This window comes from Mytilus trossulus, chromosome 4, assembly GCF_036588685.1.
Source record: "Mytilus trossulus isolate FHL-02 chromosome 4, PNRI_Mtr1.1.1.hap1, whole genome shotgun sequence".
NCBI lineage: Eukaryota > Metazoa > Mollusca > Bivalvia > Mytilida > Mytilidae > Mytilus > Mytilus trossulus.
Genome location: NC_086376.1, coordinates 92,285,507 through 92,304,783, shown reverse-complemented (window position 1 = coordinate 92,304,783; position 19,277 = coordinate 92,285,507). Strand labels below are relative to the sequence as shown.

Here is a 19,277-nt window from a genome sequence, read left to right as displayed (position 1 = left end):
AACATATAAATCCGCGAAAAAACATTGTTTGTTTTGAGCGCACAAAACCATAATTTGTTCCAACAAATCTCAAACTGGAAGAACTTAACAAAGTACGTTTCTATATTACAGAAATCTTTTATGAAGGAAAATGGAATGATTAAATAAATAAAATCTATAGATTGGATTTCTCACGTGACAATGTGATTTTCTGCTGGTTTTTATGTTCTTTGTAAATCTAGTATGATAGAATGGTCATCATGTCATTATCACAGAACTTGTATACATGTTTGTTTAGGGGCCAGCTAAAGCACGCCTTTTGGTTGTTGTCTCTTAGGCAAACTCTCCATTTACATTCTCAAGTTTATCTAAATCGTTCAGAATCCAAAGGATGTTTCCAAAAGAAAAGAACGTCATTGACAAACAAAATTCATTTAAATTTAAGATCCAATGCGACGAATTTAAGTGTGTGTGTGTGTTGGTCTCTGATGTTTTTCGAGATAGCTACCACAAGCTTGAAATCTGCAGATAAAATTTCCATACAGACTAAAATGATAATTTTAAAGTCGTGGTTGTTATCTACAATTTGAGACTAACATATTAAAGCAAATATGTCAACATAAGGTGATCGCCATCTTTAATGAAATTCAATTAAACATCCCGTTTTAAAATAGACAGTGACGTGTGTCCATGCTTTATATAATTAAAAAAAATTGTGATCACACATACCAGGAAATGTGCATTAAATAACACTTTTCAATTTGTTTAGGAATTTGATATGATGAAGTTTCAATTTGGTCTAAATAAACCACAAACTACTTTTATAAGTATTAAAACATAAACTCATCGTTAAATGCATTGGCATATTTGTGAAAAGATTGATAACTGTCATTTACGTATTCTGTAGGATAACTTGGACGTAAATTTGCAGAAATACTATTAAAATTCTTCTTCCTATTCCAGCTTGCAATCTTTTCTTTTTTGACTGTCGGTGCTATGAACATCTTAAGTTTTGGTGCGAATTGCCCTGTATTTTTTAGTCCTAACATATCTAGACTAAGAACACTTTCTGGTGCCGTATGGTGTCTATCAATATTTAACCTTTGACTACCTATGCCTTTTTCATATCCTTTTCGAAGAAACTGTGATGCCTGCATTGTTGATTTTACTGGTCTTGTATTTGAAATTGGATTAACTCTTTTATAAGTGGGATTTTTTGGCTTGATAAAAGTATTGGTTTGCTTCCCAGGCTTAGGTTCATATAGTGCCAAATTTACAGAATGTTTTGGTTGTACCGTCAAAGATTGTGCATCTATACTTTCACTTTTTATTCTATCAGCATTAATCTTCTCAGCTGTCATATGAAAAGTGTTGATTGACCCAGCAGAAATGCTATTGGCCTGCAAAAGTCCGTCCGTACTTTGTTTTGTAAACTCATCTTGTTCAACAAAGTCTAACGGAGGATCAGTTGGTCTATATCGAGGTTGTTTTGAACGTTTAGGATTTACGAAAATATCACCGCTTGGAAGAGCATCAATCGTTCTATAAGATGGTTGTCTGTCATTATTTCTAGAAGGGTTACCTGACAAATTCTCGCTTAGAACCCTATTTAGTCGAGATTTTCGTCTAGAATTTTTCCTACTGTGGTGACCAGAATTGCGAATAAATGATGATGGGCGTCCAGTTACGTCTGTTTCTTGAAATCTGTTTTGTTCAGGGTTATTCTTACCATCTGTGAATGTCTGAGGAAGTCGTCTTTTCCTTTCCGTTGTAGACGAAGTTGAAGTGATTAGTTTTTCGTTGATCGTTGAATCTTGATGTGTTCTAAGGGGTGGAAATAACATCGATTCACTGTTTCTACTTGACGACACTTGAAAGTTGCTGTTTGCATGATCAATTCCGTCGTTGCCAAACGACTCTGTTTGTGTTTGAGGAGGTCGTCTTCTCTGTTTTCTATTATTACTAGATCTAGTGGAAAAGGTTGACTGTTCCGTTATTCTTGAATCTCGTTCTGGTCGTATGGGTTGCAGTGTTAATGATGTCAATTTATCATTTGACGACAATTGAAAGCTACTGCTGGTACCTTCATTTTGATCTAACGACTCTGTGTTTGTCTTGGGAAGTCGTCTTCTACTTTTTCTTTTTCTTTCTTTCTTATATCTAGTGGAAGAGGTTGCCTGATCCCTTTCCCTTGAGCCTCGTCTTGATGTTAAGGGTTGCAATGATTCCATTTTATCATTTGACGACAATTGAAAGTTACCGTCTGCAAATTGATTTTGATCTATTCCAATGTTACCATTCAACTCTGGTGCTTTATCACGTGATCTCCTTGGAGTTTTAGATCGTGTTCTTGTCATTTGATTACCTTGTGTATCTTCAAACGACCTTCTTTCAACAAGTTTGTTTTTATTTGATCTCACGTCGATATTTCCTGTTATCACAGTATCACTAACAATGTTATCTGCTGTTATCCTGTTTGCCCTTATCCTGTCTGTTTTCATAGTCTTTGCTTCGATATGCTTCGCTATTAATTGTCGTTTTACTCTAAGTCGTTGTTGTGGTTCTTCTTCTTTCATAACATATTCACCTGGATATGCTGTTCCAAAACTATGTACTTCTTCTAGCTGACCTTTAGAAAAATAAATTAATTATTTTATTTTAATAATTTATTAAAACCATACTTCATCACTTTTAAAAGCTTTCTTTTTAACCTCAATACTTTGTTTTGTATGCAAATAAATCAAAATTCATGGTACTTTATTAATATATAATTTGAAACATGTGATATTGGCCCTTTTGGTTCAATTTCTTCCGTTTGTTGATAATTGAAAAATATAAATTATATCAAATTTGCAGGTAATATTCAGTAGCCTTTTCCCCCGTGAAGCATTTAATAAACACGTCTTCAAAAACTTTCTCTGATGGTTGTTGCATAGTTGATTCTTAGGTAAAAGTTTCTAAACTTAGACTTTTCACGAAGTAGGGAAGTTGAATAATGCCGGACATTCAAGAGACAACAGGTGAAATAGTGACCTTAACTATGAGACCACTATGGAAAAATATACCATCATGTCTCTTTTAATTCCCTTATCTGTTGCGCTTTCAACGTGTTGTTCGACGTGTTGTTTTCGGTGTTTATCAATATCGCGATCCGGTAAACTTCTGCCACAAAACTCGATAGTTTATTGCCTTGCAATCAACAACCACTGCATGCAATGTTATTGGTTGATTATACGTTAAAGATGCTTAATAAATGTAAAAACAAAACGTGCATGCATAGTAATTTATCATATACGTATGCATTGGTCCAAATATTTCAATAACATTGAAATTTCAAGAAAGTCATTTACTTTAAACAATATTTATTCAGATAAATCAATATTAAACGATAGTATACAAAGGAAATAAATATAAGGGTTTAAAAAACAAGCAATTTGCTACTACAAATCTGTCTCCTTTTACACAAATAATACACTTATTGAACAAAACGTATATATAAATACTGGCATGCTCTGTGATATATATATGAATGTGTAAAAGATGGAATACTTAGAGAAGAAGAAAAAAGTTATAAAAAACATGAATTTAATTATGTGAACAGAGTGAAGAGCTTGTGTTCCTATTGAATAACGAAGCATAAACATGAATATTTTATCCGAAAAAGTCACATAAGACCATTAAAGTTGTCAAACCAATGTCTCGTCATTAAACTTAAAGATAACGCATTAAAATATCTAAATATTATTCATATGTTAAATTGTGCATAAATATAACCTGCAGGGTCAGTATATAACAAAGGTTAACAATTAAACACCGCTTAACTAAATTGTTATTTGATTTATATGTGTGCATATACTTTTTTTTAAAATTGTTATTTGGATGGAGAGTCGTCTCATTGGTACTCACACCACATCTTCCTATATCTATATAAATAAAAACAAAAAAAAAGTTTGTTTTAATGATGTGAAATTAAAAAAATCTAGCAAACAAATCACAAGCCCTGAATAAAGTCTCAGACAACCATAACCACGATGAACGGTCTCCAACAGTATGCCGATTTTAGAATGGTTTGTGCGTGTGTCTAGGGTGTCGAAATTTTCAATTTTAGAATTTTCTTTAACTTCTATAAAATACTGCAGTTTTCATGTTCTTGTAAATTTATAAAGTTTGAGGGTCACTTTTTTTTTTTTGTTGAGATAATTGATTTTCTACAAGAAACATTAAACGACAGAATTGCGTTAAACATAAAAGGCTTGCTAATTTTGTTATAAAACACAAAAAGCCTAGTTAATTTTGTTATAAACACAAGAAAGGCTAGTTAATTTTGTTTTAAAGCATGAAAGGACTAGTTTATTTTACTAAAACATCATAACATAAAAGGCGGGTTAATTTTTGTTTTTAAGCATAAAAGGCGGGTTAATTTTGTTTTAAAACATAAAGGGCTTGTTAATTTTCTTATAAAGCATAAAAGGCCAGTTAATTTTGTTTTTAAACATAAAAAGGGTAGTAATTATTTAAACATAAAAAGGTTATTAGTTTTGTTTTAATTCAAAACAGAAAAAAGGCTATAGTAGGTTTTGTTTTCAACCTAAAAGGCTATAAAAAAGCAGATGTGGTATAATTGCCAATGAGACAACTCTCCACAAGAGACCAAAATGACACAGAAATTAGAAACTAAAGGTAACCGTACGGCCTTCAACAATGCGCAAAGCAAATTTGGTTTTAAAACATACGATGACTAGTTATTTTTTGTTTTAAAACATAATTATGAAAGGCTAGTTAATTTTGTTTTTGAACAAGCTAGTTTATTTTTTTTAAAAACCTAAAGGGCTGGTTAATTTTGTTTTAAAACATAATAGGCATTTTTTTAAAAACACAAATGCTAGTCAATTTTATTTTAAACATAAAAGGTTAATCGATGTAATCTTGTGACTGATGCCATCTGTTATAAAGTATTCTAAATATAACGTGCTTCTTTAGCTTTTTAAAATAAACACATGCTCGAAATCCAATAAAATTTGTTTGCACATGCGTATATTCACTTCTACAAATAATGAATTTGAATGCATTTCATGTATTTCATTTACTCAAAACTCCTTTAAACTCTTTAAAAAGGATGCACAGGTTGTTATGTATGTATATATTACGACTACAATGTGCCACAATTCACAATTCTCTAGATACGACAACGATCATTCTGTCCGTTCAAAACCCCTCCCTTTGTAAAAACACTTTGACAGTCGTAAGCTTGTAAACAGACAAAAAAGGGAGGTTAATATAAGAGCCTACATGAAAGCTCTACACTTACACACATCGGACATAGAAATTACCATAAGTTTGCTAATCAGAATCGAAACAATTGATGCATGCTATACTTTATTGTAGTATTAACATGGGTATCGTTATCGCTCGGACAAAAAATGATCACGAATATATTGCCTACCCATGTTAAAACTACAATGCAGTATAGCTTGCATCAAATATTTCTTAAGCATAATTAAACTCGACAAGATACATGTACTGTGTTACCGTTTCTACATCATGTGATTACACCGCCATCTTCTTATGCCCTTGATAATTTTTAAAATGCTGTCCCCTTGATATCTTATCCTTTTTTGTATAAATAGATTTATTTTGTTTCATTCAAGTTGATTTGTGTTAAGAATGATTGTGTTAGAGAGAACCATTTCTTGTTGTGTTTTATAACATATTTTTCAGCAAACCGGTAACTCACGGTTATATATAGAAGGATCCCAACGGAAAGTAGTTACCATTTTTTTTATACCCGGTGCACTTGCTTTTATTTCATACGTTTTTGATATTTTATTTAAGGGTAAAATAAACATGTATCAATACGTCTGCTTCAACAGAAATCATTAATATCTTTGTAAAGTTATTCAATTTTATATTTGATACAGGAATCATACCAGACAGTTGGTTATCTGGAAATATACACCCTTTATTCAATAATAAAGGCAATCAACAAGACCCGCAAAACTATAGACCTATCACTATTCTTAGCTGTTTTGGAAAACTGTTTACGTCCATCCTAAATGAACGATTAACGAAATATTTCGACACCTTTTCAATAATACATAACAATCAAAGTGGCTTTAGGAAAAAATATTCAACAACAGATAACATATTTATATTACAAAGTCTATTCGACCTAGCTAGATCGCAAAAGAAAAAGTTATTCTGTGTTTTTATTGATTTTGCTAAGGCGTTCGACACAGTTTGGAGAAACGGCCTATGGTTTAAGATGGCATTGAATCACATTGATGGAAAAATGCATACAGTAATACATAGTATGTACAACAATATAAAATCAAGAGTTATATACAATAATCAAAAATCTGATTTTTTCCCATGTAATACTGGAGTTAGACAAGGAGAAAATCTTTCCCCTCTATTATTCTCTTTATATATCAATGACCTCACTGATTTTTTGCTATCACATAATGTGAAAGGTTTGTCATCAATATCGAACTCCCTTGAAACTAGACTCAATATCTATTTAAAGCTGTTCATTTCATTATATGCTGATGATACTGTTCTAATGTCAGAAACAAAGGAAGACCTTCAAATGCAATTAAATTGCTTCAGTTAATATTGTGATACTTGGAAACTTAAAGTAAATACATCTAAGACTAAAGTTTTAATTTTTTCTAAAGGAAGACAGCCTAATAATATTAATTTAATTTATGAAGAAAATGAAATTGAAATAGTGAAAGAATTTAACTACCTTGGACTATTGTTAACAAGATCCGGATCCTTCAATACAGCAAAGAAAATACTATCAGAAAAAGCAACAAAAGCTATGTACAACGTTATTAAAAAAGGAAGGCAGTGTAATTTATCAATTGAATGCCAATTAGAGTTATTTGAGAAACTGGTGAAACCAATTCTTCTATACGGATGTGAAGTATGGGGATTTGGAAAAAGTGACATTATTGAACAAGTTCATCTCAAATTTTTAAAGCATTTACTACACCTCAAGAGATCTACCCCAAGCATGATTGTGTACGGTGAAACTGGGCGATACCCATTGGAAATAAGCATTAAATGTCGAATGATAACATATTGGTGCAGGCTGCTTATAGATGAAAATAAGTTATCATCAATCTTATATAAATTTGTATATTCCCGATATCACATACACAATGATGATATTTTATGGATAAAGAACATTAAAAATATATTGGACAATGCCGGATTTTCAAATTTATTTTATGTGCAAAATACAGACCTCACCAAATGGTTACCAAAAAGTATCAAACCAAGATTAATTGACCAGTTTAAACAAAGTTGGAATTCAGCTATCCAGAGCACATCAAAATGCATTACGTATAGGCTCTTTAAGGAACATTTTGAATTTGAGAATTATTTCAACATCATAAATGACCGAGATATATATACACTTTGTAAATTCCGAACATCGAATTATTCACTGCCAATAGAAAAGGGGAGATGGTATAACATTGACAAAAGCGATAGAAAATGTTCAATATGTACGAAAAGTGATATCGGAGACGAATACCACTATATTTTTGTTTGCCCGGCTTTACAAGATGAAAGAAGAAGATTTATCCCAAATGAACTAATACCAAGACATAACACTATTGCATTAAACAAACTGTTTAATTCAAAAAAACCAAAGACACCTAGAAATCTCTGCAATTTTATAAGATGTATTAATAGTAAGCTCACTCCTTCTTAACAACCATACTTTATATACCATACCTATACTTATAGGAAGTATTTCTTTATACAATTTTAACTATTACACTTGACTATCAAAATCTATATATATATTCTTTAATATGTTATCTCATCCGAAATTTTTGAATTTTATGCATTTTAAATGCATAATTTGTTTTATATGTATATTATTTTTTCAACTTCTCTGTAACCTTTGTACTTGCATGGTTTTATGAGAATAAACTATCTATCTAATAAAATACTACAATTATATTAGAAGATGATTTTAGCTGCCGAATGCGTATATAGAAAGAACTTTTTTAGTCCTTCCAAAAGTGTTTATTTTATGTGTATCAATAAATGAAAAGGAATATTTAGCCTGGTATTACAAGTGCAAAATTTTCTTTTTTGTCAGTTTGACGAATGAATCTGTTACAATTGACAAATTTGACATACATGTAGATCGATATTTGACTTATATTGACTACATGAATGTTGGGTTAAAGAACAATGGCTTTATTGTAATAGATATTTCAAATTTACTCATATATGTTTTTATAAAACACTTATTATAATAACACCAAAGAAGTCTTTTTAGATAAGGCTATTTATTGTACTTTGATGTTTGCTGTAAGAATAGAAAAGTAAATATTTCAGGTAACGTACGTTGAAACCAAAAGTAAACGCTCAAGATATGTTTAAAGCAGAGACATATATACACATATATATATGTCTCTGTTTAAAGGAAATTATTCTGTAATATATCACTAAATAATAATAAACGGCTTATGCAAGTAAACCTCAACTGCAAAAGTCACATCTCGGCAAATAATATTAAAAAAAATATAATCATTGAAATTGGGAGCCGATCGGAGAGTTTCCGGATAAAGAAAAACATATTCATGGCTATGATTATATATGTGTAATACCAAGGAGGTTATATCTCATACAACCTCCTTGGTAATACTAACCAGCGAGATGAATATCATTCTTTTTCAAATATTTCAAAAAAGCATACAAGTTAAATAACTAAAATACCGAATCCCCAGGAAAAATTTAAAACGGAAAATCCTTTATAAAATGGCAAAATCAAAAGCTCAAACTCATTAAACAATTGATCATTCCGAATAAATATTTCCTTCTTTTCAATATATTATAAATCATTAAGAAATAGAATTTAACGAGATGCTATCCATATGGTTTTTACAGATGTACAAAAAATGTTTCTGCTTTTGAAGGAAAAATAATGAAATTCTTTTAGTAAGAAATGTTTGCAAATGGTTTTGTAGAATGTTATATTGTGTAAGAGGGTGTTCTTTTTTCAAATACCGCTTTTTTAGTATTTTTTTTCAACTTCTGACTTTTTTTTACCTTCAATACAAATGTATCCCACATCATAAAAAATTGTCACACTGCTCTAGTGTGTATTTTTTTATTATTATTATTGTTCTTAAAATAGACTAGACTAAGTAATTTCTTTCCCATTATTTATTTCCTTGTCACTAATGAATGAATGTTGTTTATGATAAGTGTTGGACATTGATAAATCTGTAGTCTTGTGCCAGTTTCTTTAATACTACAATTCTTGTATTCATATTCAGGGTAGACAACATTTAATATTGAGAAATAAATGAAATTTGTTGCAATAAATCATAGGAAGAAGGATTTCGTCTGAGCGATCGATAAAGTTGAACCATATTAGGAAACGACCATTCAACTTCCAAAAGTTTTTTTTTCGATAAAATGAGTCTGATCCCAAATTTGATGAAAAATATATTCTGGTCAAGCAGATGAAATATTCTGAATCTAGATATCCCCCATACCTTATAATGTTAAATCATTTGATTGATAGCTTTGAAAAACTAAGTAAAATTGTTCCTAACTCAGAAAATAAACCATAACCTCCCTTGTAGATCATCGGTTGCTCCCTTATTGGTGTAAAATCAATGGCTTAACCTGTGGCGGATCCAGAAATTTTCATAAGGGACCACTGTATGACTGCCATAAGAGAGGGTCCGCTCCAGTCATGCTACAGCGATTACCTAAATAATCAACCAATTTTTCCCTGAAAAAGGTCCATCCACTCGATCCTCCTTGGGTTTTTTTCCCACAAAAGGCCCATCCACTGAATCCTCCTTGGGTTATTTTCCCCACAAAAGGCCCATCCACTCGATCCTCCTTGGGGTTTTCCCCACAAAAGGCCCGGCAATCCAATCGATCCTCCTTGGGTTATTGTCCCTACCAAAGGTCCATCAACTCGATCCTTCTTGTGTTTTTCCCCACAAAAGGCCCATCCACTCGATCCTCCTTTTGTTTTTCCCCACAAAAGGCCCATCCACTCGATCCTCCTTGGGTTTTTCCTCACAAAAGGCCCATCCACTCGATCCTCCTTGGGTTTTTCCCAACAAAAGGCCCATCCACTCGATCCTCCTTGGATTTTCCCCCACAAAAGGCCCATCCACTCGATCCTCCTTGGATTTTCCCCACAAAAGGCCCATGCACTCGATCCTCCTTGGATATTTCCCCACAAAAGGCCCATCCACTCGATCCTCCTAGGGTTATTTTCCCCACAAAAGGCCCATCCACTCGATCCTCCTTGGGTTATTTCCCCAAAAAAGGCCCATCCACTCGATCCTCTTTGGATTTTTCCCCACAAAAGGCCCATCTACTCGATCCTCCTTGGGTTATTTTCCGCACAAAAGGTCCATCCACTCGATCCTCCTTGGGTTATTTCCCCCACAACAGGCCCATCCACTCGATCCTCCTTAGGTTATTTCCCCCACAACAGGCCCATCCACTCGATCCTCCTTAGGTTATTTTCCCCACAACAAGCCCATCCACTTGATCCTCCTTGGGTTATTTTCCCCACAAAAGGTCCATTCACTCGATCCTTCTTGGGTAATTTTCCCTACAAAAGGTCCATCCACTCGATCCTCCTTGGTTTTTTTAAGATATCTTAAATAATGTGATGTGACTTTGTGTATCTTAATTCATAATTTTGTTATTAAAAGAGACAATTAACGAAGCTTTTCATAACTATGAGGAAATTTATAAAAAATGCATATCTCTGCAAATGCAGTATCGTGTAAAAAAGGGACATCAACTTTCTATAATTGTTCCTCAGGGGGGCACCTCTTTGGTCGGATTATTGTCTCTTTTGCATATGCCCTATTTCCATTGTCAATTTTATTTTCATAGTATACGAAGTAAACATGTTTTTCTGAATGGGGGTAAATATTGAACAAAATTATTAGAAAAAAGTTTGATAAACAAAAATTGATTAACATTGAGCTTTTTAAAGACTACGCCTATTGGTTGTATTTTCTTCTATCGTACAGAATGGACTCTGCAATTCATTGGAAAGAAAATCAAACTTACAGGATGTTATGTGCAAGCAAACAAGACTGTTGTGTTCTATAAATAATTTTGTATACTTAAAATAACGTTAACATCAAAATTAAACATTTCTTTTTTCTAATTTCGAGAAAGTTAGTTTTAGAGTTGACAAACTGAGTGATAAATTAGGATAAAATTGAGAAAGGAAATGGGGAATGTGTCAAAGCGACAAAAACCGACCACATAGCAAAAAAAAATATTGTTTTACCCTAAATGGAAAATTAGTTACATTTAGGCAATGGGGAGAAATAAATATATGAAAAATTACAACTGGAGTTTAAAACAGATACATATTAAATTGAAATTGTCATAAGGCTTAATAGAATGAAAAAAATTGATAAAATAGGTATTACTGTTGATAATTTTAAAGAATCATGCGTGGTGAAATTGTAGGATAGATTTTCGTCAAATTAATAGTTTAATCTATGATATCTGACATATACATATGTATAAATTTAATATAGACTTTATCATAACAGCACGGTTTTTTATCACACAAATCATATTGTGGTTGACATGTTAGACATAGATATTACTTATGTACATATATATCTATCTGCTCAGTGAAGCGCTTAAATTGTTGTTTTTAAATTTTCTGTGAGTATAAGACTAGTGTTTAATTGGTGATGCTTTACTTTCAGTAATATTTAATAAAGATAACATTGTTTCCTTTAGACGATGATTACATATAAAATATCATTTAATAACGGCGAACAAATATCACTCCTCTATTTAAAACATGGTTTTAAATTTTCAGCACAGTTGCCAGGAATTTAGAAAAAAATCATAAAACTTCAGTCAACAGACTTTCCGATTTTTTTTATATCATAGCTTATAACTTATTTAATTTAACGCGTTTTTACAAACACATATTGAACGCGTTCGTGCTATTAGGGAGCTGAATATGACCAAAATCACGTTTAATGGAAGAATAAAGTGAAATGATTAAACTTATGTATTAGAAGAAAAAAACTGTATACAAAGTATAAAGATGAAAGATTTTTTAATGCACACCTTTTTTAAAAGGGAAAATTTAATGAAGTATATTCCTATCTTAAAAAGATTCAGATCATCTTTATCAAATCAAAAATGTGCTTTTTGAGTCATGACAAAAAATTACGAAATATATTAATCTGCGAAATTCCATACATAGTTACTACAATAAATTACTTACCTACAAACACAAAAAATAAAACAACTGACACGAAAATATAGTTATCCATTACTGGTTGGTAAGATATCCAAAATATTACTGCATTCCTATCATTCAAATATGTACTTGTATTCCGGATTCTATTCGTTTCCGGATGGTAGACGTTCGAATATTCTCTTTATACTGACTGGTCCATTATTACCTTTTTAAAGTCATAAGATGTGAGTAATTAATTCTTGTATGATGTTGACAGTAAACCTTATTACATAATATGTTTTTAAACATACAAGGACATAAATAGATCAACTTGAATGCCTCTGTAGAACCTAACCACATGTTACAAGCGATGTGTTCTTCTGCGGTTTACCCAGACCTAACATTCCAGGTGGAACGGTAGTACTTACTTTCCGAGAACTTTACTTCCTCGGTTAATATATTTGAATATTGTGATTAGACTTAAAATACAGTATCTATGTAACATGTTTTACATGCTTACGGATGAATCAGATTTAGAAAAATATAAAATAAATTTACATGGAGGGGAAAATGAATATTTGAGAATTGTTGAAAATTTTGTATTTTCTACACTACACTTTTTGTAAAAGACTTTAAAGCACAAGTAGCCTTAGTAATATTGAGATTATAGAAGAACATGCAGACTTTCATATACATGTATGGCTGAATATTGCAATGAAAGCAGTATAATTACTCATAGTCACTCTTAAACCCTCTTAAAAAGAGAAAAAAATGTAAATTTCAAGGTTAAATTACAGCCTATTGTTTGTCAAATGTGGTCCAACTCATAATTATGAGGAAAACTCCCATGACATAATATCCAAGATCCTCTTATGTAATTGCCCATGATAGTATAACGTTTTGTGTTAACATTTTGTCCCGAGCAACACGAAAATATGAAAATAAATGCAATTATAGAAAATAATAACCCTTACTGTATAAGCAAAATATTCATATACAGTTTCTGTGTTGCTTAGTGTCTTTTATAAATGAAGAAACAAAAAGATTACAGCCGATTTCCATGATTGTGTAGTTAAAGGTAATATCTTTGGTTAGCTTGCTTGCTAGCTGAACCGTGAAATCATTGGAAGGTTCGGTCAACTACTCTCCTCTAAGAGTAGACTAGTCCGACATATGACCAATCTATTTGTCTGCAGGACTAGGCTTCTTCGAAAGGAGGGTAGTATACAATGACTTCGCGGTTAAGCTAGCAAGCAAGCTAACCAAAGATATTACCTTGAGCTACACACAAGTTGAAATCGACTGTAAAATACGTTATTCTAATTCCAAACAGAAATGTTTTGCTACTATACATATGCTTTACAATGAATATTGTATATACTAATTTTGAATCGCTTTGTTTGACCCTTCTTCTGATCAATCCTGTGACATTTCAAATAAAGGAGACAACGATGCCACAGGCAACTGACATTGTTATACCTTTACGGACCCTATGTAAAAGTCTGTCCATATTCCAGAATATGGGTTCAAACTTGAATTCATTAGACCACCTTGCTCAAATTAATAATCAATCCTATTCTGAATCTCATTATATTGGTATTCAGCACTTATCTTTCGGACCAATATGGCGGATTTAACTGTACAGGGGAAAAAGAATTTGAGAACCCAATTTCCTAGTTTTCCTACATTTTGTTGTACATGTGTCCATTTTTATATGGTGTTTAAATTAAGAATTGAATGCTTCTCTTTGTAAATTTATTGGGATGTAAAAGCGTTGACCGAAGTACATTTTGTATGAAGCGCGGAAGCGCTTCATTCTAAAAATGTATGCACGGTCAACGATTTTACAACCCTATAAAGTTACAAAAAGAAGAATTCAATACTTATAATTACATTTTTTAGTTAGATCATGAAAACACGATTTTATCCAGTTTTATTTAATTCACCTTTGCACTTAATTGTAGGACCTCGTGTCATCATGCATGATAAATTTTATTGTCTAATGCAATTGTTTACGAAATAACATGTGATGTGCAGTTAGCCAATCAGAATAACGTATTATAATGAAACTTACATCAAATGTAATTATATGAAAATAAAACTGTTACATATTTGTTTTTCGTTCATTTTTTTACATAAATAAGGCCGTTAGTTTTCTCGTTTGAATTGTTTTACATTGTCTTATCGGGGCCTTTTATAGCTGACTATATGCGGTATGGGCTTTGCTCATTGTTGAAGGCCGTACGGTGACCTATAATTGTTAATGTTTGTGTCATTTTGGTCTTTTGTGGATAGTTGTCTCATTGGCAATCATACCTAATCTTCTTTTTTAAATTTATTAGTTTGCTCGACCGAAGCGCTTTTCGGGATTTGTCTCACCAAGAACGCTCCAACCGAAACATTGTGGATATACATTTCCCAACTTATTCGGTATTCAAGAGCTTGCAGATAATACTCAGTTTTTATAAAACATTACAGTGTCTGTACAGAAAGTTGACAATCCAGGGATATGTCAAGGAACGTCTCGTTCTTTTTCCTTAACAAAGTTCATCGGAAGGTACCAAAACCTTGTTGATAAATATTCCTTGTCAACTTCACAAATGATACACGATGGTTTTGAAGTATATATTTTGGGGTACAGACGTTGTTTATCATCTTGATAACGTGTTAAAGTGTTCTTTTATTTGTCTTTATAAATATCACTATTACTTTCTAATCTGTTATGTTTCAAATAACGTGGATGTGTACTTATAAATCCCGTCGTTATGTTATTGTTCTATGATAATTTTTGTATTCTTGTCTTACATTTTTGCCAATGTTCTTTGTCTATATGTCTTTTTGTGTTTCTTTGATACATATGACGTGGCTCTGTACTTATGATACCTGCTATTATGCTATTGCAAAACATTTTGTCGGGACTTATACATCCCGCCATTAATTGGCAATGAAGATTCAAAACTTAGTATGATCTATTCAATTATTATCATAAAATAATATCCGCTCATGATATTTATGAGATAAACTTCATTTGCGATCAAATTGTAAACAGACAGTCGTCTAACTAGAAATTGATTAAGCTAGAAAATTTTTAAGAAGTAATAGGTTCAGAAGAGATAATAAACATTAAACCTACGACTTATGACTCCAACCCTAAAATCTTACCCTAATTGTAAAACACATTTGAAATTTTGAATTTAACATTTCCCCCCGGAGAAACAATATTCAAGACAAACCGGTATAAATAATTTACACAGACTTTAACAAATTAAAAAGTACAAAGAACAATATTGAAAACTTATTTGAATCTCTTTAAAAAAAAAACTAGAAGTGATCTAAGGTGTTCCGAAAGGGTAGGCTGATCCTGCTGCACATGTGACACCCTTCGTTTTGCTCATGAAAAAAAAACCAAATTAGCGACACGTATGATTAAGTGTTGTCTCAATAGAAGAAAAAAGGACGGATGGAGTATTAAACAAAATATGTGTAATAGTTTATCATGTGACAGCGAAATAAAAACTCACTAAGTTTTAAAACATTTGATCATACTATATTAAAAAAAGATAATTATTATAATACACAAAACCATATTACTAATAGAAATAAAGAAGGAATTACGCTTGTGTTATAGTTTTCTATGTAAATATGTTTTGTGTACTGTTGTTTGTTTGTTGGTATTTTGATTTTGGTCCGAAAGCTTAAAAGTTTCGACAATAGCAATTTAAAGAGGTAAAAATCCCCCCTTTCCGCCTTAAGAAAATTGATAGGTTTCGCGTCTCTTTTAATTTTTTTTTGCAATTTCAAGAGGTAAATATTCCCCCTTTCCGTCTTAAGAAAATTGATAATTTTCGCATCTCTTTTAAATTGTCTTGCAATTTAAAATGGTAAACATCCACACTTTCTGCCTTGAGAAAATTGATAATTTTCGCATCTCTTTTAAATTGTTTTGCAATTTGAAGAGGTAAACATCCCCCCTTTTCGCCTTAAAAAAATGTTTTAACTGATAAATTATATAGATTCAATTGTAAACTTTTATAAATGACATGTTTATGGTCATGTACATAATAATTATGATACGTCACATCAAACACATACATATGAAACTTAAACAAAAAAGACACAATTTTATAAAAATAGATATTTTTTACTATTCTGAAAGGTGAAACTTTTGACAAGAAATGCAGATGAAAATGACTAATCTTATACATCTATATAATAATGTATAATTTGGTTAACAAATGTTTATTAAATTAGTCGTTTATGTCTTGTTTCATTGGCCTTTGTAACTGAAAGTTATATTCCATGACATGCTCGGGCTAAAAATATAAACAAGGATGTCTTCAAAATTAGCAAACGTAACGCATAGTGTCCGGTTAACCAGCATAGTACTAGGAATTTAAGGGAAAAAATAATAAATGTTATTTCAACTTAAAAGTTTAAAAATGTGCATGTACTTCTTTTAAATATATATACCTTTTTGTGTAGAATTCTTTTTGCATGACACTTAAAATATAGCGGTTTGAACAATACGTGTTAAGATTGCCAATGAGACAACTTTCAGTTGCCGTTATGCCTTCAATAAATATAAAAGTCAATATCACTGAGGAAGATATAACATGACAATTGTTATCCAATTTAACATTATTTTTTCAGTGGCAGTTCACCCACCCCCCTTTTTCATCCCAATCGACCTCTTTTACAAGATCTACCTAGTTTTAAGTCCGTAACATGTAATTCAGTGGTTGTCGTTTGTTGTTGTATATCATATTTGTTTTTCGTTGATTATTTGTACTTTAATCAGGCTGTAAATTTTTTGTTTGAATTGTTTTACAATTGTCATTTCGGGGATTTTTATAGCTAACTAATTGGTGTGGTTATTGACTCATTGTTAAATACAGTACGGTGACCTAAAGTTGTTAATTTCTGTATTTTTTTGTTTCTTGAATGGTTTGTCAATCCTTTTGTTGATATACAATTTTGAGGTGAGGTATAATTGCCAGGGAGATATATACTATCAAGGGTAACAATGCCATATATGTTAGCTCTTATATGTTGCCGTTTGAGATACAACGATGGGTACAATACATTCCACACTATCAGCTATTCAGCACAAAATAGGAAACAGTTCCAACGGGAATACCAACGTCCTAAATTATGACAATCAAGAAATTATAAGCAGACATGATAGAAGCCGTCAACGACAACTGCTGAGATGAATTTCTTAGTACAGGTACATATAGCATGTGGCGAGGTTAAACATATTTGCAGATCCAACCTCAACCTAAATCGAAAAGAATCGTAGAAATTAGTTGAAAATTGACAAAACTCATTATAGACTCGAACAAAGCACAAAAAAACAAACCAGCAAAAAAACAAATAACATTAAGACAGTTGCAGTTATGATTTGGCAAAACTTTTAGGAATTTTGGTCCTCAATGCTCTTCAGCTTCGTACTTTATTTGGCCTTTTGAACTTTTTTGGATTCGAGCGTCACTGATGAATCTTTTGTAGACGAAACGCGCGTCTGACGTATATACAAAATTTAGTCCTGGTATCTATGATGAGTTTATTTACAACCACTGGGTCGATGCCACTGCTGGTTGAGATTTATTTCCCCGACGGTATCACCAACCCAGTAGTCAGCACTTTTTGTGCTGACATGAATTATCCTTGATATGGTTATATTTCATAAGTTAACTGTTTACAAAATTTAGAGTTTTTGAAATACTAAGGCTTTTCTACCTAAGGCATATATTACCGTAGCTGGATTTGGCAAAAAATTAAGAATTTTGGTCCTCAATGCTCTTCAACTTCTTACTTTATTCGGCCTTTTAAATAACCTTTTTTTGGATTCGATCGTCACTGATGAGTCTTTTGTAGACGAAACGCGCGTCTGGCGTATATACACAATTTAGTCCTGGTAAATATGATGAGTTTATTTACTCAACAAGTTCCAAGTCAGTTTCGACAAAAACATAAAATTTGATCTCCAAGTCTGAAATTATAGGAGAAATAATCCTCAAAATAGTGAAAAAAGGTTCAGTAAAGACGTCATGGAGTTTCGGGAATTGAACGTCAATAACAGAAGAATCACAATCAATAAAGTAGAGAGTAAAAACCGTATTACTCAGCCCCTTGGTTTCTTCGCTCTTTCAACATTGGAAGCAGTTATAGTTAGTTGAACAAACCCAAAAGACAATTTGACTGTAATTGATGCAGAATCTGCTAACCATTCCGGAACACCTGAGATCACTCCCAGTTTTTGGTGGGGTCCGTGTTGCTGAGTGTTTATTTAGCGTTCTATTATTTGTGTTTTTTTCTTTTTCATTTTTAGCCATGGCGTTGTCAGTTTATTTTCGATCTATGAATTTGACTTCCCTCTGGTGATCTCTGGCATCTTTCGCCCCTCTTTTTTTGTAATTTAATCAACGGTCACTGTTAAGCCCTGTCTTTAAAATCGGAAAAACTATCTCATGAATAGCATATAAGTGTATTGTTACCAAACATAGGACACCGGATAAGATAGTGTGCAAAAACCACATAGCAACTGGACTTGTATATGCAGTCTGCAAGATTGATTTTTTTTTGAGAAATATAATGAATAATATAGAAAAATATTCACACTAAGAGCACGAAAAAGAAACAAAACACTTTAATCAAAATTATACAAATAACATCTAACTTCGAAATGAATATGAAGACAACAGGCAGTAGCATACAAAACACAGTTAAACTGCTGTTGTAATAAAAACTCTGAAGCTAACTACTAGTATATTAATAACAAATGCACTGAATATGACAATTAAACACCAAGAAAAACTCATGATTTCATAATACCTACTCTCATCAGACATAAAGGGTACCATTGTGAAGACAACTCCAATAAAGCATTTTTGTCATTCTCTCTCATGTATATATTTTTCCTTTTTTGCAATAACGATATAACAATGCGAGTAAGTATTGTGATATTTGCATTTTTTTGTATCTTTCTTTAATTTTACATTTATGTATATACCGTCAATTTCTTCTTTAAAATAAATAAATTTTCAAGGACTCGCATACTTCGACTTAAAAG

General features: G+C 31.9%; 1 protein-coding gene across 1 annotated transcript; it reads right to left on the bottom strand.

Moving 5' to 3' along the window:
- Positions 1-593: 593 nt before the first annotated feature.
- LOC134716310 (uncharacterized) lies at positions 594-12,498 on the bottom strand. Its single transcript, XM_063579209.1, has 2 exons — positions 12,251-12,498; positions 594-2,608 (listed from the first exon to the last, which is right to left on the bottom strand). The coding sequence occupies exons 1-2, from the start codon at positions 12,297-12,299 to the stop codon at positions 810-812; spliced, it is 1,848 nt and encodes a 615-aa protein (XP_063435279.1). The 5' UTR covers positions 12,300-12,498; the 3' UTR covers positions 594-809.
- Between the last annotated feature and the right edge of the window lie 6,779 nt (positions 12,499-19,277).

Coding starts and splice junctions, on each gene's coding strand:
- LOC134716310 (XM_063579209.1), bottom strand. CDS start 12,299: ATGGATAACTATATTTTCGTGTCAGTTGTTTTATTTTTTGTGTTTGTA. Junction 2,609..12,250: donor TTTATTTTTTGTGTTTGTAG/GTAAGTAATTTA, acceptor ATTTTTCTAAAG/GTCAGCTAGAAGAAGTACAT.